At 33.3% G+C, this 23,178-nt stretch overlaps 3 protein-coding genes across 3 annotated transcripts; 2 read left to right on the top strand and 1 right to left on the bottom strand.

The window, feature by feature from the left end:
• The first annotated feature begins 3,879 nt into the window (after positions 1-3,879).
• LOC111369713 (cytochrome P450 714C2-like) lies at positions 3,880-7,155 on the top strand. The gene is made up of 5 exons (XM_022991334.1): positions 3,880-4,225; positions 4,408-4,634; positions 4,966-5,213; positions 5,474-5,828; positions 6,577-7,155. Exons 1-5 carry the CDS (start codon positions 3,937-3,939, stop codon positions 7,000-7,002), a joined length of 1,545 nt encoding a protein of 514 aa, XP_022847102.1. The 5' UTR covers positions 3,880-3,936; the 3' UTR covers positions 7,003-7,155.
• A 972-nt stretch (positions 7,156-8,127) lies between these two features.
• LOC111369712 (LOB domain-containing protein 1-like) lies at positions 8,128-19,656 on the top strand. Its single transcript, XM_022991333.1, has 2 exons — positions 8,128-8,360; positions 19,144-19,656. Exon 2 carries the CDS (start codon positions 19,180-19,182, stop codon positions 19,510-19,512), a length of 333 nt encoding a protein of 110 aa, XP_022847101.1. The 5' UTR covers positions 8,128-8,360; positions 19,144-19,179; the 3' UTR covers positions 19,513-19,656.
• Positions 19,657-20,340: 684 nt separating this feature from the next.
• LOC111369711 (calcium uniporter protein 5, mitochondrial-like) lies at positions 20,341-22,798 on the bottom strand. Its single transcript, XM_022991332.1, has 2 exons — positions 22,193-22,798; positions 20,341-21,123 (listed from the first exon to the last, which is right to left on the bottom strand). The coding sequence occupies exons 1-2, from the start codon at positions 22,601-22,603 to the stop codon at positions 20,638-20,640; spliced, it is 897 nt and encodes a 298-aa protein (XP_022847100.1). The 5' UTR covers positions 22,604-22,798; the 3' UTR covers positions 20,341-20,637.
• Between the last annotated feature and the right edge of the window lie 380 nt (positions 22,799-23,178).

Genomic DNA, 23,178 nt, shown 5'->3' with positions numbered 1-23,178 from the left:
ACACCCCCCCCCCCCCCCCCCCCCCAAAAAAAAAAAAAAAAGCTTCATTGCTGATAATATAATTCGTGATATTTCTTGAAAGAAATTATGCTTTACATTAAAAAAATGTGTTAATTAGCTAAATAAACGACTCTTGAAAACCTAATAAAATGCATTTTCATTTGAAAGTCATTCCTCTAGAAGTCTTCAAGTCCAAGTATTTTAAGTCATTTGATAGGCTAAGTAAAATATTGTATTAAATTAAACATGACTACATTGAGCTCAGTGTTAAATATACGTCTCCTTCAGTTATCCTTATTGGTGGGTCTCTTCCATTAGAAAGCAGGAGATGCCTCTTTCTACCTTAAGTCCAATTATTTTATTACGATTGAAATACATTCTTTTAGAATAATCAACTAACTAAGCGAGAAAATCATCGATGAGATTGATCTATAATCAGCAATCTTATCAGTATAATAAGCTTTAATTGTAGTCGTAAATCAACCGACAGTAAACACAGCCTAGATGTCAAGATTCTTTAAAATGTGCTATTTGTATATTTTATCTCTACAGGAAACTTGGACATAATTTTACGGACAATGCTATATGTACACAATGATGTACACACAGTATTACACATCTCTCACATAGAAGGGTCTCACATATAATAAAATATTCGTGGACTCTCCTTCATGTAAGGTGGGTGTAATCCGTTGTGACAATACTATGTATACACAATGATGTACACACAGCATTACATCTCTCTCACATGGAAGGGTCCCACATATAATAAAATATTTGTGGACTCTCTTCCATGTAAGGTGGGTGTAATTCATTGTGTACACCTAACGGTGTACACATAGAATTATCCTAATTTTATACGGGTAGGCTTATGGCCGTCCGGCTTTTGGCTAGACAAACTTTCGGTTGAGCACATAATATTTGACTTAATGCTTACGCATAAAAGTCGCGCTTTTAGCAGTGCCCATGATCTCTGACTAGTGTTAGCACGATAAGTCGCACTTTCATTCTGCTTCCCACATGACTAGATTTTTCAACCAATGAAATGGGCAAATAGAAAAAGAATTAAAGGCAAAGATGTTGGCCATTTTTGACTAAAGACATTCATCGAACATTTTATTCGAACTCGTGTCCTATTAGAGTATGAACATAATAATGATCAACGTACCATTAGTGGGAAATATCTTAAAAGTCACGATTTGATTTTCTAATCTTGACCTATGACATGTAGCATTTTGTATGTGCCACATGGGTTCGGAACGTTTAAGGTTTGTGTACCAATCGTGATACAGTTAATGATGATCTAAGAAAAAAAATTCAGAATATAAAATATAATAACAATTAAAATAAAAATTACCGTGGTATTTATAATCGATATACAAAAAAGTCAATCACAAATAATATATTTAGTCCATGTTTGATAGAGATTAAAATCAAATTTTTAGTAAATTTTGATAAAAATTAATAAAATGTGTGGTTGAAAAGTCGTAAATTTATAAAATATGTTATTAAAATTAATTTTTGACATTAATTTTGATAAAAATATAAATTATAATTTCTATCAAACAGGAGCTTAAGGTGCAGTATCTAAAATGAATGCAACCATTTAGAAATAAGATATTATTTCATTTATAATGTTAATACTTTCTAAAAAAAATGAAGTTTGAATAGGAAAGAAAGAAGTTATTTCATTTATAATGTTAATACTTTCTAAAAAAAATGAAGTTTGAATAGGAAAGAAAGAAGTTGGCGAGTCGACACTTTTTGTCGAAATAGACAATTCTCTGATGATAGAGAAGGTCGATCAAGACTACATATCTAGGGAATTTCTAGGAATATAAGAACTCTAAGATGTACATAGATATCGACATAAACACTCCGCATTATCTTGTGATAAAATTAATTGGCTCGTTGATATTTTTTGTCGAAATAGACAATTTTCTGATGATAGAGAAGGTCCATCAAGACTACATGTCTATGGAGTTTCTAGGAATATAAGAACTCTAAGATGTACGTAGATATTGACATAAACACAACGCACTATCTTGAGATAAAATTAATTGGCTCGTCGATATTTTTTGCCGAAATAGACAATTCTCTAATGATAGAGAAGGTCAATCAAGACTACATGTCTGGGTAATTTCTAGGAATATAAGAACTTATGTACATAGATATTGACATAAACACTACGCATTATCTTGTGATAAAATTAATTGGCTCAATCTTGGATGGGTAATGGAAACTACCAAGTTGAAGTAGGTAGAGACAGAGGAAATTTTTAGTGGAGTGGCAAAATTCATAAGAAAATACGTAAGTTAGATAGCTCTTATCGGAGATAGAGGCCACGCTTGGATAAATATTGACTCGATCACTTTTTCTTTCAATTTTTTGTTCTGCTTTAAATGATTTTGGTGAGTGAATTTATAGGAATAATTTTGGATTTCGATGAACAAACGCGGTCGGATTGTTACAAGCAACAAACAATAATGAAGAAATGAAAAGTACACGATTGTATATTTTGAATTCTCATTATATAGGGCTCTATAACTGTACGAACTCAAATTGTAGACATTTTAATTCATATATGTCTCTATTATTTCTTCCACGACCAAGTTTTGGGAAAGCAAAGATAAAACGGAACCCAAATGTCTGGTCCAAGTATGTATAAACTGTGATCGCATCCGAATTTATCTGGATGGCAAATCAGGAGAGAAGGCCGTCACTCCTCAGAATTAGTCAGGCGAAATTTGGACAACTGAGTTATCAAAAATAAATAAATAAATAAATAAAATGGAACCCTATGCGAAATATGGTAAAAATCGATCATACGAATTTAGTGTTTCATTTTTTTTTTTTTTTGGAAGAATGATTAATCCATCCCCCCACCCACCAAAGCCTATTTTTGACTTTGTAACATTTTGATTTTTTTAATTTAGTATTCATTCACTTTCACAAATTACAGTCCCAAAACAACTAACATTTAGCGGTCTTTCACTGCTTAACGAATTTTTGGCGAGAGTCATTCAACTGATTTAGACTTTTAACGCCCATCTAGATTCTCTGCTTAATAAAAAAGTTTGACTATGGTTAAAGTCATCAAATTTTATTTGAATTCAGAATTTACGTTGATTTTGCCTAATCATAGAAAAAAATTTCTCCCTTTATTTTCATCATTTTTATTACATAATGCTTGTTGTAACACGAGTTTAACCTTTGCTAGGCGGGCCTTCGAGTTCTTTGGTATCTCATGTTAATTGAGGAATAAAAATTTTAAAATTTTTACAAGAACCCGTGAAACTTGTACTCATTTTCTTCTTAATTCATCGATTAGAAAAGGTTCGAGCTTATAACTTCTTCTTTCTTAAGGAACATAGAAATATTTTATCGATTGTAGTGTTGCAAACAGTCCTAAGCGGATTGTAAATATCTTCAAAGAATATACTTATTGCTAATTGTTTCTTGATCTGCTGACACCGTCACAATGATTATACGATATTTTAGATATGAAAAGAAGGCTTAAAGATACCCACAAATTCGTGGTATATTTACTAAAAACAAACTTGGAATGGAGCATTATTGACATCTTATAAACTTGATAAGGGTGTTCTCCAAATAATCAAAATTTCAAGGGAGGTGAATATAATTTATTCGTATTTCACAGTCATTAACTGATATTATTTGACTTTGAGTTTTGAATCAGTCAGCCAAGAATGTGACAGGTTCTCCAGTCGTTGGCCATACAATTCTGGTGAACAACATTTCTACAACACTAATTTTTTTCTATGCTGTGACGTACGAAACAAAATTTTATAAATTTCTTACAAGCTACAAGATTCTCATACAGTATTTAATTTCCTTAAAGTACCAAAACCAAAAAGTTTATAAAAGGTGACAAAGAAAAGGAAAGAAACAAAAATTTTAAGTTACAAATCAATCATGGATTTCCATTTTTTGTTTAAGGCGTTTCTTTCTGTTGCATTGGTTGGTGTTTTGGGACTGTTTTTCCATCTTTACAATACCTTGGTGGCGAAGCCGGAGAAACTGCGCTCCGCCCTTAAACGGCAAGGAGTGAGCGGCCCGCGGCCGACTCTTCTTCTTGGAAACATATTGGAGATCAAAAAGGCAAGAGATTCAGCAGCCAAGGCTTCTATTAATGGCCCTCCAGCCTCCCACAACTGTGGGGATACTCTTCTTCCGTTTTTCGATCAATGGAGGAAGCAATACGGTAAGAATTCTCGAAACTCCATTTTAAGAATTCTCTGTATATGATTAAAAGTTTTAACTTCCTTTTCTCATTTAGTACTGACTATCGAGTTCGATACTATGTACATATATGCTCGTCGACTCGTACAAAAATGAAACTTGGGCACTATTCGTGTTTTATCCACCTTTTCTATGGATATGCAGGCGACGTGTTTATGTTTTCACTTGGGAATATACAAATAGTGCATGTGACTCAACCTGACATGGTGAGGGAGATTACTACTTGCACATCTTTGGATTTAGGGAAGCCAACATATCAAGCAAAAGAAAGGGGTTCATTGCTAGGCCAAGGCATTCTTACTTCTAATGGCGCCATTTGGGCTCATCAAAGGAAGATTCTTGCTCCTGAATTATACATGGAGAAGGTCAAGGTATAAATTTTTAAAGATTATTGTACACTTCCCCCTTGACAATTGATGGCCTATTTTATGCATGAATAAGCATCGATCTAGGTGATCGCATTTGATAGATTTAATCAATGAATCATGTGATATAACATTTACGTGAATATCTATCATTTAATGTTATATAATTGTCATTTAGACTAGTACTTAACACCAGTGGTGCTGAATAGCATTATTCCTATAAACCCAATCTTTATGTGCTCTGATTTTATTTATTTTCGTGATTATTGCTCTCATAAGTAGGGATTATTGTTTAACCCATAACAAGTGACATTTCTGCTTATTTTTACGCATTCAGGGGATGATAACTTTGGTTCAAGATTCGACTATCACATTATTGAACTCTTGGAACAAAATAGTTGAGGCGGAAGGTGGCCAGGCGGACATCATTATTGATAAGCACATGAGAAATTTTTCTGGAGATGTGATATCTAGAGCTTGTTTTGGGAGTAACTATTCCAAAGGGGAGGAAATTTTCTTGAGACTTAGGGCCCTCCAGGAAGCTGCATCAAAGAAAGTACTGGCTACAGGAATTCCTGGCATGAGGTATATATGCTTCTTTCAATTTAGCATTAGTACTCAATTGCCAAGTATACCAAAATTCCGATGCATTTAGGCATGTTTGGTACACTCGACTCAATAATTGTCCCATTTGGCTAACTTAAAAAATTGGTATCTTAGATACCAGACTATTTTTTTATTTCAAAACATACATTTGGATATGTTACTTTTTACTACTTTTGAATAACACAAAATTACTTATTCTTAAAGTAATTCTTAAAGTCTAAGATGAGGAATTTTTCCAGGCATCTCCCAATAAAGAGCAATAGGGAAGCATGGGCATTAGAGAAAGAGATCAAGACATTGATATTGAATGTAGTGAAGGAAAGAAAAGAAGTTGGATATGAGAAAGATTTATTGCAAATGGTTCTTGAGGGGGCTAAAAGCAGTGATTTAAGCCAAGATTCAATCGATCGTTTCATTGTGGACAATTGCAAAAACATTTACTTGGCTGGGTATGAGACAACAGCAGTTTCTGCTACATGGTGTCTCATGCTGTTGGCTTCTCATCCACAATGGCAAGATCGGATTCGTTCTGAGGTTCAAGAAATCTGCAAGGGCCGAAACCCGGATGCAGATATGATTCGGAAAATGAAACAGGTAAAATCTGGCTGCTTTCTATTTATGACATGCTATCCACATGATTACCTGAAAATCGTTTGAAAATAAATAAGTATATGGCTCGGGATATTTTAATCTCGATCCATCTCCAGACGCTGCTTAGCTGCCATTCCTATTCAAGAACCAAGTCTTACATCCGGGCTGTCCATAGGATCCATCACAGCTTTGTAGATACATATAGAATTGAGTGGTGGAGCATATAGGACTTAGACGCCTTACTTGAACTTTTAGGTATTCTAAATTCCTATGATCGAGTCTTCATTGCATATTGAATTGTGTGATGGAGTGTACATGATTGAGTAATCCATCGACCCTCAACTTGTAGGTGTTCATAAGCCTTTGTTTAGGCTTCATATATATATATATATATTTTGTTAAAAGTTATAAGTTGATAAAAATGAGTGGTGAATAAATGGGTATTACTAATGGATTCCACAAAACTTATGGTTAAAATTAATGTTTGACTTTAAAAATGAATTTTTTAGCTAAAAATGAAATGTCAAACAAGAATTAAATTCCAAAACTCGAGCCTTTCTAGGCAGGTAGCCTCACAACTTCACGGAGGCATATAGAATTTGCGGTCAAACACGTAATTGAGTCGTTCATGCCTAAGCTTTAATTGGCTACATTCATATGACCGAGTCTCTCTAGTACAAATCCAAGGAGGACCACTACAACTGGTCCCTTTGCAATTTTTTCTAACACTCCATTCCATTCAATCTTGCAGCTAACCATGGCAATCAATGAGTCGTTACGCCTCTACCCTCCAGTGGCGGTCGTCTCAAGGGAGGCCTTAACCAACATGAAATTCGGAGACCTTAAAGTTCCCAAGGGTGTCAATCTATGGACACTGGTGACAACATTACACACTGATCCGGACAACTGGGGACCTGATTCCTACCAATTCAATCCAGGAAGGTTTGCAAATGGAATTACAGGTGCCTGCAAATTTCCACACTTGTACATGCCATTTGGGGTTGGACCAAGGGTGTGTCTAGGCCAGAATTTAGCCTTGGTTGAACTTAAAATACTTGTATCTCTAATTTTGTCTAAATTTTCATTCACTTTGTCCTCTAAATACATTCATTCACCAGCCCTCAATTTGGTTATTGAGCCTGGACATGGAGTTAATCTATTGGTGCAGAAGTTGTGAGGTTTTTTTTTTTATTTTTTTTTTTTTTTACTTCAAGAAAAGCTATGTAATTTTCTTTGACACATTTGTCTATCTATATTGGCTGAAAATACTGTTGGTTGTTTAACTTGTAGCAGAATTTCATGTTAGTCATCCAACTTTATTTTCTTTTGATTTCTTAATGTCGTATATATTATTTTCTCTTCTGTAATATCTTTCGATACGAGACTAGAGCGACTTTACCAAGTGTTGAACATCTAAAGTCTTGACATGACGCAACTATCTAGGTTACCTACCAACTTTGTGCAATGTTATATCTATTTAGGTAGTAATCAAAGATGAAATTTGAATGATATTAGACATGTACACATACATTAAATCGTAATCGTATCTATTGTAATTCCACTTAACCTAACTGGTGTGACTTTTCATTTGTCGGCAAAACATTTAGAATACTTTTGTCAAGATAGCTAAGCTATCATTGTCTTGATTATCACATATGTTAGTATTTGTACCCATTTGGACTTGACTGCTTATGAATTTAACATTAAGATATAAATTATTATCGAGAAAAAATAAAATTCGTTTAGAAATCTTGAGCTCTATATCTAAAGTTCACACTTGAATGTCAATAATTATTGAGCATGTGTTTATATGATATCAAATAAATTAACGTTATGAGCTAGAAAGATCGACTTTATATATACAAAAGTCGTGGACAAGAAATCCATATCACCTACTCGATATATTTAAGTATGAACCCTAAAAGTGTACTAATTTGAGAATGTTTTAGCTTTTACACTAATCAGCTTTACAAAAAAAAATAAATAAATAAAAAAGAAAAAGAGTCCCTTCAATCTCCTTAGAATCCGTAAAGAGAAACATCATGGAAAACCAAGAAAAGTCAAAGGATTATAAAAATCTTCCTCATTTTTTTTTATTTTTTTTCATTCGCAATTTTATTGTATCTATCTTACTCTAAATTTATCCATATCAAAATTTTTAAAAAATATTATATTTATCCACGTTACATTATAATATTACCTTATTAAATTCATTCAATTAAACGTTAATATATCCACACTACTTTTCTATATCCATCTATCTCGCTCGAAAATCTAAAAAAATAATAATAATACTTTGCTCATACCTAAACCTCCACTGTGTCTCCCTGCAACTCTGCCCCCAAAATTTGCCATTCTACTATGATATTCCTACACTAAACCCTTCATCTTAACACAAAAAATTCAATTTTTATTGAAAAATATTTTCACGAAGTTATGTAATGGAGATAGATTCGGGAAAACTTCCATTTGACCTCGACTTTCATCCCTTCAGCAATCTCGTTGCAGCTGGGTTAATCACAGCCAGCTCCTCCTATAAGTTCAATTCATAGTTCTGATCCTTTTTCGTTCTGAAAGTGTTAAGTGTGAATATAGTAAACTTTATTTTATGTTTTGTTAGGTATCGTTTTGCATCTGAAATCCGATCTCAACCTGAAAGGTGCAATTTAACACCTCATGTTTACAAACACATGTAGGCGTACATGTGAATTATGTTATTTTCTACACTTAGCTGGTTGATTTAGCTGTTAATTTTGATAATTAGGCTGTTGGAAGTGTCTGCTCATACCCAATCATGTAGAGAACTTCGGGGTAGAGTGGCAAACGGGTCAAGTAGTTTGTCGCCTTGGCTCATCAAAACTCGACTCATGGGCTAGATGAGCCGTGCATGAGCCTAATCAGTTCAGCTCACCCATTGGGCGAGCGGCTCGTGGGCTCGTGTAGTGGCTCGTAGCTTGCTACTAGGGGTGGGCATGGGTTGGGTTGGGTCGATTTTTTCCCCAACCCAAACCCGACCCAATATGATCGGTTTTATCTAAAGTTAACCCAACCCAACCCAATCAAGTTTGGGTTGGGTTTCGATCCAATTAAAGTTGGATTCGATTATATTTTTTTTAAATTTAGATAAATTTTTAAAGTTTGAAATTACTTGAAAATCTCTAATTTTTTTTTTTTTTTAAATACCTATGTAAGGAATTCTTTTTGAAAAATGATGTAAATAGGTTTAAAATTTATGAAGTATTTATTATTATTATTTTATATTTTTTACAATTTTTTGGGATTCATTCATTTCATCATCATCTTCTTAATTTTTACTTTATTATGAAATAACATTTCATTTGTAAATTATGTTTATAGGAATCAATCTATATAAAAAAAAATGGACATTTATAAATTATAAGTCATTTTCATATCTTTACTATTGTTTTAATTTAGTTTTTTTTTTCATCTTAGATATATATATATTTTAATTCATCGGGTTGGGTTTTAAATCATAACCCGAAATCCAACCCAACCCATTTGAACTTAAAGAACCAACCCAAATCGATCGGGTTGGTTTGGGTTGATCAGGTTGGGTACCCAGCCCTACTTGCCACTACAGTGATCGTTCGGTCACTGAACTTACAAAAGTGGCCGTTTTGGCCCTTTTTCCTTCCCTTTTTTTTTATTCTATAAATACCTCAACTCAATTCAAAGTTATTTCACGCACCAACAACAATTCTTACTATTTTCCACATTTTAGAATCTGCTACATTCTACGTTCAATTTCAATTATTCAATATCAATTATCACACTACAAATTTACATTCCAATACTTTCTTTCCATGCTCTTTATTTACTTACTTTACTATACAATTTGTTGGGTTTTGATACCCAATACATCTAGATGATGATTTAGAATAGTTGACGGATAATCTATCCACACCATGAACGATCTATACTTTTGGATGACCCAAGTTAGAGTTGGATTTATTATTTATGGATATGTGAATTTTGGCCCAATTGTTATTAAGTTTTGCCTTAGGTTTAAATAGCCCACTTGATGGTTTAAGCTTTAGTTTATTTTGGCCCATTTACTTTATTGTTGGCCCAATTAAGTGGCCTAATATTCAATCTATATATCCATCCCTGTAAGCCGTTTTTGTGTGGTGTGTATTTATTGTAGCAAGGGATGGGAAGAAAATGGAAAGGGAGGGCGGCCGGTTGGAAAGATGGAGAGGAGAGAATTGGGAGATATTTTTAGTATTGTTGCTTCTTCTTCTTCCTACTCTTGCTAGTACCACCACCATCCATTCTTTTTTGTGGGATTGAGAGAACTTAGAGCAACCAACATAGAGTTCGGTTTTGGGTCAAGCCTTGGTGATTTTGATGTTCGTTTGGTTGTTTTTTGAGCCCCAAAATCCAAGATTTCTCAAAAGTTTCCGCAACACAAATCACAATTCGATTCTCTACATAACATTTTATACACCAATTTATTACAATTTACGTTCGTATAATTATCAAATTTCTGAATATTAATTCGTCGTTTCATCTTCATTCAAGGAATCAAGTCTTATATTATCAATTTATTACAAATGGATTTACAATCATTTGTTGAGGTCTTGTTCAATATTGGAGGCGACTCACCTGTTATGTCACAAAGTCAATTTTACAATGAATTTGTCGATCTCGACTTTTTCAAAACAAGCATCTAGCTCGGTTTGTGATCTAGCTCGTGGGCAATAGCCCATTGTCACCCTTCAGCGAAGGGCGTGGTAAATATTTTATCTAAAGTATTGTTAATTTTGAGAGTCAATATTTTCATCAACTATTTTTATATATCTATCTCATACTATTTAAATAAATTTTCATAAAGTCAAAAATGTAATATAACTTAAAAAATAATGAAAATAGATAGATATATAAAAAGTGTGTTTATATTACCACCACAATTTTTATTTGATACACAATATTTTAATTGCAAATAAACTCTTCAATCTTTGCTCATTTTAGTAATTATTTTCTTAAATTTTTTTCATTGAATTCTTTTCTTCAACATTTCATTAATTAATACGTCTCGTTCTTGATGATGAAATATATAAAAATATTTTGTTTTCATACTGTGAAATAAGGAAAAAATATTTTTCGCACGTTTTATTTAAATATGATTAAAAAAGTTGTTTTATGCTATTTCAATGGAGTTTTGGACATAAAATTGTTATCAAATAAAAAATGTGTTAACTAATAAAAGGTTTAAGGATAAAGAATGACAAAAACAATTGTTATGGACATACATGGTATAATGACTAAAGATTAACAACCTTAACTGCAATTAAAAGGTGGTGCAAGAAACAAAAATTATGTTGTAAATATAATTATCCATATAAGAATAGTGGGTGAAAATAGCGGCTCTTTTATTTATTTTTATTCCTGCACCAATTTAACTGGGGATTAATATACTTTGCCAGAAAGAAAATGACCTTAAGGTTAATAGATATGTATGCGGCGGTAGATGATTAGATGAAATGTTGACTATATTTTTAATTGTTCAATAATAAGATTTCATGTGACATTATTTCAAAGATTATGTCAATACATCTGCACTGTAGCATAATTGTTTAACCATAGTAACCAATTTGACCATGCTAGCATCATAGCCCTCATGCCAATATTTTTAAAATTTTTTTTTAGTTCACATCCTTATCTATTATACATGCAAAACGAGAAGTTTGGGAGTCATATATAATTTTTTAAATTTTAATTAGATAGAAAATAATGATGGATGAATGGATGCTATTTGTGGATTTTATGAAATATATAAATAAAAATTAATTTAATCAACGATAGAACATTTATAGAGACTAGGCAAACATGATCGCAAATACGAAAATTCACCATAATTGAATAAAGTATCGTTTAAAATAGCAAATTCTTTAAAGAATTCTGATCTCACAACCTAAGCTGAGTTGACGTGTTATCGAAACAATTTTTAAAAAATTTCAAATTAACAATGCTAATTCAAATTGCTTTTTAAATTTTAATATTGACTGTCAACAATGAATTAAGGATTGATCAAGAAAATCTTGTGATGTTTGAAAAACTTAAATAAATCGTTATCCCTTCCAATCTTATGTCACAAATCATTTAGACGGCAAACTAGACTAAGAGATATTGTATATTTGAAAATATTCAGCATATGGCATGTTTGGCCACACTTATAGTACTTCATATTTATGTAAGATTTTGCACTTTAATAAATTTGGAATTATGCAACTCTTTTTATGCTCCTCTCAGGCCCAATAGCCTTTTTTTAAGGTATTTTTTTATGGAAAAATTACATCCCATCAGGGTTTTAAAGATCACTATTCTTAAATCAAGTAAGAAGTTTAATTAAGTACAAATCAGGTAATTAATATATAATAACAATATTATAAAAGTAAATAAACATATCCCCATCCTCCTACCTAATAAATCAGTTTTCATTCCATAGTTTACACTCGGGTGCCTCTCTTTGCAACCACTCCAATGACTCTCGATGTACACCCTACTCAGACGATCTGGTGCTCGATGATAGCGGCTGCCCACCAGTAGATATGTTATTTTCTTCTTCTCTCTCTCTTAATTTCTAAGTTTGATTTCTCCGATAGATATGGTGGCTTGTGTGGCCGATGGTTGCTTTGATAATTTTTGTACGGTTGTTATGGTGTGTGTGGTTGTTGTAATGGTGGTTTGTGGTTGATGTGGGTATGCTGGTGGTGGTTTTAGAATTGTCGGCTGGCAGCTGTGAAGGTGTGGTGGTGGTGAAGTGGTGGCACTGCTGGCGATGATGGTGAGTTGATGTTGGTGTGGCTGTAATGGTGGTGACTGTGGCAATGGCGATGGTGATGGTGACAGGGACTGCAGTGGAGTGGGAAGGAAGAGTGTGGTCTAGGGTGTTGTGAACATTGGTTAATTTGATTTTTTGGGTTTTGGATCTGGCGGGTGGAGGTGATGGTGATCTGAATCGTACTTTTGGAGGTGTCGATGGTGGTTTGACTGTGGAGGTGGCAGCTGCGATGGTGGTGGTGTAGTGAATCGATCTGCATTTTTGGGGGTTTTTTGAGTTTTGGATCTGATCAATTTGTATTTTGGGGTTTTTTTTTAAAATTTTTATTATTGGTATTTGGTGGCGATGGTCGATCTGGTAATGGTTTTTGTTGGAGGTACAGGTGGAGGTGTTGACGGTGATGGTGGTGGTGCGATGGTAGTGGTGTTGCGGTGCTGGCAATTGTGATCGCGAGTGGTGGTGGTAGTGAACCAATTATTTGGTTATATGTGACTAATTATTAAACGGTGACATTAAAAAATGATAACTTGTGACTGAAATATAATTTGTGACCAACTACTTAGGCATTTGTGCCAATCATTTGGCTGATTTGTGACTAAATATTATGTGTCTGTGACTAAAAAATAAATTGTGACCAATAAACTCTGATTTATATGATCCATAGATAAAATGTAACCTGCAAAATTTTTGATTTGTGACCACGAAATAATCCGTGATCAATTAGTTTGACGATATGTGACCAGTAAATAATTCTGTGACCTATAATTATGAATTTGTGACCATTAATAATGTAACTGTGACTTTATTACTTTTATTTAATAAATATTTTTAATTAATTAAATACATACCTGATTTTTGAATTTTCAAACTATTTACTTGATTTTTGAATTGAGGTAAACATTAGACCTAAAATGTGATTTTTTTTCCCTTTTTTTTTTATTTTTTTGGTAAAAAAATCAGTTTTTTATGTGTAAAATTTTTTTTCGGCATAGTAACTCGATTTGAAATTTTGTAGCCCGATCTTAGATCCAATCCTAGATCCGTCCCTGGTCGAAATAAAACGAGTGAAAGTCACATGCATTCTACAAAGATCACAATAATACAAGATACAAGAGTTATAATCTCACATTAATCATACACAAAATGATCATAATTAAAATAGTAAACTTAGCTAAAGGGTCATATTAAAACAGTAAACTTAGCTAAATTGTAATGCATTGATCATCTTCAAATACATGAACACGAGTAACAATGGAACGGGATATTGGAGTGACAACTTCACATTAATCACATAACATATCTTGCAATTTTCTTTGACACATTAGTCTATCTATAAGGGTTGAAAATAGTGTTGGTTGTTTAACTTTTAACAAAACTTCATGTTGGTCATTGAACTTTATTTTCTTTTGATTTCTGAATTTCATATCTACTATTTTCATGTGTATGATATCCATCGATATGAGACCACGGCAACTTTACAAAGTATAGAATATCGAAAGTCTTGACATTATACTACTATCTAGGTTACTACCAACTTCGTGCAATGTGATGTCTAGTTTAGGTAACAATCAAACATGAAATTTTAATGATTAGGCACATGAACATACATTAAATCATAGTTGTACAATATGTAACTCCACTTCACCTTACTGGTGTGATGTTTTCATTTGTTGGCAAAGCATTTAGAATACTTATGTTAAAATAGCTAAGCTATTGTTGTCTTGATTATCATATATGGTAGTATTTGTATCTATTCGGGCTTGTCGGTTCATGAATTTGACATTGTGATATAAATTAATATCGAGAAAAAATAATATTTGACAAAAATCGTTAGGGTGTTGAGCTCTATATCAAATGTTCACACTTGAATGTCAATAATTATTGAGCTCGTGTTTATATATGATTAAGTAAATTAACATCATGAGCTAGAAAGATCGACTTAATAATATATACAAAAGTCATGGACAAGAAATTCATCACCTACTCTATAGTGTACTAATTTGAGAAAAAAAATAAAAAATAAAAAAAGGCCCTCTAATCTCCCTATGGATTTATGAAGATCATTAATCCCCACACAATCTCTACAGAAAAACTTTATGGAAGACCAGGAAAATGCTAAAGGATTATATAAATCTTTTTTTTTCTTTTTTTTCTTTTTCTTTTTTTTTTTCTTGCACCAATTTAACCATAGTAACCAATTTGACCATGGTAACATCATAGCCCACGTGTCAATACTTTTCTAGTTCGCATCCTTATCTACTATACATGCAAAACAATATGTTCGGGAGATGTATATATTTAATTTAAATTATTATAAGTAGATAGAAAATAACGATGAATGAATACATACTATTTGTGGATTCAACGAAATGTAGAAATAAAAAATGATTTAATCGATTCTATATCGTTTATAAACATTAACCAAACATGAGCACTATAAAAAAATCCACAAGAATAATATAAAGTGTCTTTTTTAAAAAAGTGACTTCTTCGAAGAATTATGACCTCACAACTTAAACTAAGTTGAAGTGTTATCTCATCAATATCTTAATAAATTTCAAATTAACAATGTTAATTCAAAATGCTTTGTGAATTTCAATATTAACCATCAACAATGAATTAGGGATTGATCAAGACAGTCTTGTGATATTTGAAAAACCTAAATAACTGCTTATCCTTTTCAATCTCATGTCACAAATCATTTAGATGGCAAAACAGACTTAAGATATATTGTTTGCTTGGAAAATATTCAGCTTATGGCACGTTTGGCCACACTCAGTACTTCATATTTATGTAAGATTTTGCATTTTAATATATTTGGAAATGCAACTCTTTTTATACACGACACCATCATATGATATATATATGCGTTGAAATAAAATAAGCGAAAGTCGCATACATTCCACAAAGGTCACAATAATACGGGATACAAGAGTTATAATCCCACATTAATCATACACGAAATGGTCGTAATTAAAATAGTAAAATTACTTTCACATTAATTGTCAGGGATCGATCATCTTCAACTACATGAACACGAGTAACAATATTTGGGGATATTGGAGTCACAACTTGACGTTAATCACACAACATATTATGTAATATTATATCTATACCAATATGAATCAAAGAAAATTTACTTCTCACTATTCAACACACTGCTGCACCTTTTGATCAAAATCTATAAGAAATGTCACTCGTCAAAATGATCTTTGAAAGCTAGCCTCAATCTACATCACTAGTCACAATTCTCTCTAAAATCACGATGAGAATGTAAATTTTTTCAATGAAAATGGTTTAAAATAACGAAAGACATAGTAAGAATTGTTTGTGTCTATAATAGGAACAATGAATCTTTTTCTCTCAAAATACCCCTGAAGTAGGTAAGATTATCCCGAACTTGTGAAATCGTAAAATAAATATTTAAACATATATTTGAATTGAATAATTTTAAGAATAAAATACCTGATTTGTCAAGAATTTTTATGCATGACCTGATTTTTGAAAAGTGAACCTGAAGGATATGGTTCAACCTAATTTTCTCTTTTTATAGTGATATTTAAGGCCATTTCATTTTATTTACTTTTCAATTTTCATTAATTTCGATATCAATTCCATAAATGAAGGTATCAAAATGATAATTAATCTTCTGTGAAGCTTCTACATTTGAGTCATCCGCATCTCTTCTTTCATCTCGTGTTTCATAAATTACAAAATTACATGATATTGCATATTGTTACCAGATATTTTCATTAAATATCATGTCCAATTTTTTAAAATTGTTTCATTATAGGTATTGCTACGTATGGTTGTTTATGGAAAAATATTCGATGATGCAAATATTTTTAATCACCGTGCTATCTTTTTTTGAAAACCTTTTATTTTATTTTGTTACCACTATTTGGTAATGCATGTTGCAATTTTCATCAATTGATAATGAGATTTAGAGTTTTATTTTTTAACATTTGAAATTGAGAGAATTTTTTGAGATTGTATTAAGTGGAAGGAAACCTTCCATATTAATATATATCTTAAAATTCAAATTATTTTTCAAATTATTATCAAAGACAATTTTTTGGGTCAACTAGGAGCGGATGAAATCCGTCCATTTGTCATTCGGCTGCAACTTAATGAAATAGGTTGAGATTATGTTTGACACAAATAAAGGGCTGTTTTGGAACGATTTTTTCTCCCAAAAAATTAATTTTTTGATCGTTATTTCACTATTTTAGCCGTCATATTTGACTTCTTCTCTCACATGTGGATCCTACTTTTCTCCTAACGATCAAAAAATTAATTCTCAAAATCACTTCCAAACATGCTCTAAAAGATTTAAGTATAAATTACAATAAAATGTAAGATTTCAGACCGTAGTTACAATTTTTCTATAAGATACTATAATTATATATTATAGAAAAAATACATATATGATTAGACAGGTTGAAAATGTCGTCGATAGTTACATTGAATGGGGCCCACGCCTAGATATCTCGATTTTTTGTCTGATTTTGTTTGATAAAATATCAGGTACATGCACATGTGGGGAAGGCACTGCCCACTTTAATTTCTTGGTTATCACCCAATTGCACAGTAAGAAGACAAAAATAGTTGGCAGTTGGTCTTCTGTGCTCCTATTATTCAGTCCAACCAGCTTGATATCAATACCTCAAACTTTGAAGGATGCATCACTCTTGTATCACTTATAGATACAGCTATAACACGATTATTTCCTAATAATTTTTGTACCTCACAAGTCACCGTAATTGCTTGACCAACGCCCAACGGTATCTCGACCTTCAAATACCAAAGCGTTATAAATTTGGGTCATTGGCCCATCGGAAGTTTATCTAAGTGTAGTGATTGGCGTATTTTTTTTTTTTTGAAAAGGGAGTGTGTTTTGAGTTATTTTTTGGCTTAGAGTTTTGTCTTTTAGAACATTTCCTTTGATCAAGACCGTCCTGAGCTTGTAGGCGACCAGACTCTTAAACTGTCTAATCCAACCAACTTAACATCACGACGTCAAATGTTAAGGAGGCGTAACTCCTCCACTTGTGTTTTATGTTATTTCCTTCGAGCATCAGGCCACAAAACCCATACCAACCAAGGATCAATCCAATATTAGTTTAACGAAATTGTAAATATATCTGATGTAAATTTGTTTAATACCGAATCAATACAATATTCATCTACAAAATTCTATTCACAGTGCTTAGATATCATGTTCTCCAAATGTCCTGTTAAGTCACATGCTTATTGGATTCAAATATCATTTCAGGATCAAATATTGCTGGTGTCAATTATAGAATAGGATAAATTTGGGTTGGGCTTCTCACTCTTTCAAAAGTGAGATTTTGGGCCTCCAGCCTATTTAAATCTATGAATTTGGGTCTTCTCATGACTCGTGATGAAAATTATCAATTTAGACATAAAATAACACACGACTTTAAGTTGAATTGGAGATAAATGTTAAGTGGTTTAATGATTTTGCTGTCTAATTGGTGAGTCAAGTGAAAGCTATGTGCAATTTTAACGTCTATATTGATGATTTCAATCACATGGGGACACAAATTCATAGATTTAAATAGATTAGCAACACAAAACCTTCTCGAAGGTTGAGGACCTATAGTGAGATTATGCGAAAGATTAGGGAGTTCAGACCTAATTTACCCATAAATATTTAATGAAAAAAAATCTCCCCAGCTCTAGCAATTTCCATTTGGTAGATAGAATCTCCGTGAATTTGACAGTATAATTAAAACAAAATACAAGGACCAATTGGAGTGCAAAGATACAGAAGATTGTTCTTCCAGATAATTTCCTTAACAATGTGACTGCATGATGGTGTACTAATAAATAGCAGCAGAGCCCTGCAAGTTCAGCTAAGCTAAAAAAAGCTCTCATTCTCATCTTCCAATGGAATCATATAGCAAAAACATTATGCCTTGTGCTGCATGCAAGCTCCTCCGCAGGAGGTGCACCAAAGATTGCATCTTCTTGCCCTACTTTCCGCCATCTGAACCTCAGAAATTTGCAGCTGTTCATCGAGTCTTTGGTGCCAGCAACATCAGTAAAATGTTACAAGTAAATAATCTTTAGTCTTAATCTCATTCTTCATTACTACATGCACCATTCCAATATGTCACACACTACAGACACCTTCAAAGTTGCATGTGTTGAAGGACTAAATTTGAATAGATAAACGAGTTCCGTGCGTAATAGCTTAAGCTTTTAGATGAGGTAATTCAATAGTCTCCAAGGAGTGAAATGTCATCATACTAATTTATCAATGGACTCGAATATGATAGGTTTTATCATCATTATGCTGGTGCTCTGTATATGGTGATAATATAGTACATGTCGATTATCCATCAAATGGTATTGGATACAACAATGTTCAGTCTCTTTCATACTATGGTGATGCTGCATTTATAGACAAGAAACTGGAACAGCAGTTTTACTCTGGGGAATGATAGCATACCTGAAGTTTTTCTCATCTGACATGTTTTGTTTCAGCAGGAGATTCCAGTACATGATCGAGGAGACGCTGCGATGAGCTTGGTATACGAGGCCACAACAAGGCTCAAGGAGCCGGTTTATGGCTGTGCTGGCTTCATTTCATCCCTCCAGATGCAGATTCTCCAACTGCAATCCGAGTTAAATGAAGCTCTAGCAGAAACAGTGACACTCAAAACTCAACTGGCAAATGCTTTATCCATAATAATCTCTTCTCAAGAAGGTTATCAATTGAACCATATTACAGAGAAGAACAACTACAATTTGATTGACTACCAGCAACTGAGGGAATGTAATATAAATGAAAATGCCTCTTGTACGAGGCTGCTAGATTTACCCGTTACAGATTCTGACTTAGAGCACATGTAGATTTCTAAAACAGGCTGCAGTGTAAGAGATGAAAAACATTGTCACCACCACTACGTCAAAAGCCCGATATCCCAGGTTGAGATGTCTGTAAGGAATTATTTTCTTTTTATAGTCCAAATGATGATTCTGTATTTCCTTTTTCAATTGTAGGGAGCCTACCATGGTCCCCATTCCTGCATCCCCATTAAAAAGACATCTGATTTCCGTAAGTTGAATCACCTCTTCTAAAAATCTGAACTATCAGAGGAAAAATAATGTATTATTTAAATTATATCTTGAAGAAACCCCCCTCATGTGCATCCCGAACTCATTTTTCGATCAATACATGGTACGTACACAATTTTCATAAATAGATAGTAGCAAAATTTGAATTGTGAACCTTCATATGCTCTGGTACCATGTTGAATCATAAAATCTAAGAGAGAAAAATAAACTTAATTATTTAAAATGCATCTTTAACACATCGTCCTCAAGTTAATAATGACCATCCTTGCATGTATAACCATGATCAACTAAGTAAACAAACTCATGTCGGGGTAATTCTAACATTTCAAGAACACATTTCCATATTAACAGCAACTTATTCATATCTAACAAGACTCTCCAAAAGGAAGGGAATTCAGGAGACTAAGAGCGACATTTTTTTTGTTTGTCATCTTGCTAGAGTAAGAAATAAATCCAGAACAATATATGCAACCAGCCATCATCATAACTCTTGTATCGTATTGATTTATTTGAACTCCTAATAAGTTCAAATATGCAAGGACAAATTATTTTTAAAAATGCACCTGCTTAGACAATTTTGCAACATAATTAGCACTTTACAGATAAGAAAACAAAAATTATGAATCTAATTCATGTGAAATCTGTATCTGGATACAAAATAATATGTCAGTTGATAGTTAGAACCTTAACAAAATGAATTGTCACTTGTCAGCATTAATCCTTTCCATGTTATCTAGAAAAAAGACTTTAAAAGACCGGTGTCCAATTTCAAGATCTTGCTCAGGAAGCCAGCAAGAAATATACAAGTCCCCCTCAAAGAAAATGGGAGCTTTTGGTTGACTCCAAAACTAAATATATTTTAAAATGTAAGATTGAAGAAGCTGTAGCAACTACATGGTTTCAATGGCCAGGTAAAAGATCCTCTGGTTCTTCTACTATGCCCATCTGCTTTTTGAGAGAGACACATGTGTGCACAGGTAATTTGCATTTCTTCTGTAATTCCACAAACTTGTGAACGTCAAAATTATGCTTCTTGATTAGCTTCCTCTGCCTTGAGAGAAAGAGTCTCTTCAGCAGGTCTTGGTAAGTCGGGTCCCTTGAAGTGATCAGGAAGTAAGCATAGCCTATGACTATCCCAGTTGTGGTGGAGAAAAATGCAATTGGCTCCATAACATCCCAAGAAAATTCCCAGAATGTTAGACGAAAGAAAAGCCCGACTTGGAACACGGCAAGCCCTAACCCGGACCACAAAATACGACGTACCTGCTTATGTGCTAGAACATCAATTTCCTCTTTCTTCTCTTGCAACTTCTTCAGTTCATACTTACTCGGGTCATCTTCAGGTAAAAGTGCGAGAGGCACTGCCTTTCTAACAAGGTCAACCACCTGAAATAGAAAACCACAAAAACAGATGAAGCCACATATATCAACCATGAGAGGGAAATTTATTGATAGCTTCACAGGGAAAAATATCTATATGCTGAAGTGCCTCTTGATTGCACTTAATATAGAATTCAATTCATCTCAAGGTCATCACAGGAGCTGAGAAAATTCAAGGGTTCAGGTTTGTGTTTGGCAACTACCTGGAAACTAATTAGAACCTTTAAATCGAACTAAATTCAGAAAATCATTGACATCTTTGTTCACGGAGCATGACAATAGACCATCAGCTTCATTCAGACTTTATTTTTTTAATTCCTCTTTCGGTGCCAAATAGGACACTTGCTTATTGAAAATGGAAAAAATAAACAAGAAAAGTCCAACTAAATTCTTTAATTTAAAAACAAGCAAACTTTCATAATTGATCCTGCAAGAATTCAATAAGATGATAATTCATTCAAATCACGAGTTAATACCTCCGACAACACTCATATCAGAGCTTTTGCAACTGAAAGCTTGATTTAGCCTATTGGTATGACAAAAATTAGCATCACTAATAACAGGTGCAGATTTTTAATTTTAGTTCATAAAGGCTTTTAAAATGAAAACATTACCTAATAGCCACTGAACAGAATCGAGCCCAAAGATTCCTAGATGTTAATAACAAACTACCCATTGGGGGGTGGGGGGGGGGGGGGGGGGGGGGGAGGATTGATGGAAGATAGGGAGATATAAAAGGAAAACATGGAAACAAAAGACAGCTATTTGCAGTTTTGTATGGCAAGTCAGTAATCTAATTTTTTCTGCCCTTTTATGATCCATCAATCATCTCATTATAATGGTTTTGATAACTTTTGCCTTTGGATTTGGAGCAAGAATTAATCTTTATTTTTCCTAAGCCCCACCATCAACACAAATATAAAGCGAAAATCATGCATACCCCACAAATCTATTCTGGTATATCAGACCCTTTATAAACTGATCTGCGACCATTCTTGATTCTCTCATACACAAAAAAAGAATAGGGGATACATAAACTTATAGATACAGATAAAAATGGTAAAAATTATATAACCTTATCAGGGTGCAGGTAGACTTTGTCGCGGAAGAGTAAAATAACGCCGGCCTCATCAAGAACTCGAGCGAAGGCGGCGGCCTCATCGGCCGACTTGGCTATACCAAAGCTCTCACAGGCTTTTAAAAGCTCAGAGTATAAAATCATTTCCTTATTATTCATCCCCAGCTTCTCCTTCAATGCCTCCACATTCACCAGCCTCATCAGCCTCTTTGCTTCAGCATACGTCATCGTATTTCCATTTCCATTACAATTATCACCATTCTCTCTTCCGTCGCCCACGGTGGAACTATAGAAACAAAATGACGGACCCATCAGTCTAGTGGATCCAACAAAGCGAAATCCACCCATCTTCGCGCAACCTGCTGGCACCATGCCATGTTTGAACAAATTAAAATAAGTCCTCCACATTTTTCCAAAATTCTTTTTTCTTTAAGAATAGTAAAAGTGCGTGTTTTTCCGTAACTAAATTATAGCATGGGCCATGGATGATTTTTTAGAATATCAATTGAGATCTCAAAGAAATTAGGAAACAAAGGAAGAAGATATGATAAAACTGAAAAGCAAATACTGAAATAGTGTGGATTCGAGAATAACGGTCTGTTTGGATTACAATTGGTCCCTTTAATGCAGTGTGCCTGCACTTGCGCTTGGTGGGGATAAAGTGGGGAGTTGCATGAAGGGGACACGGTATTGTCGGTTTGTTGCGCTCTTCTTTGACCGTGTGCTGTCCGCGGGATGGTATTTTATGGTAACTTTAACAAACATTATTTAGAGAAAATAAAGTTTTAAATAGTGATTTTTAGTAGAATGTGTAATTAAAAATAGAAAATTTTTGGATTTAAATGTAAAATATTTTATTTTATAAATATGTGGATAAAAATGAGTATGTAAAAAAAAAAAATTGAATTGTTAAACATGGACTAAGAGGTACACTAGTTTAGAAATTAAAATCATGATTAAATCCCTAATTCTCATGAATAAAT

This window comes from Olea europaea, chromosome 20 (assembly GCF_002742605.1).
Source record: "Olea europaea var. sylvestris chromosome 20, O_europaea_v1, whole genome shotgun sequence".
NCBI lineage: Eukaryota > Viridiplantae > Streptophyta > Magnoliopsida > Lamiales > Oleaceae > Olea > Olea europaea.
Note: the sequence above shows the minus strand (reverse complement) of the source record. Positions and strands in the feature narration are given on the sequence as shown.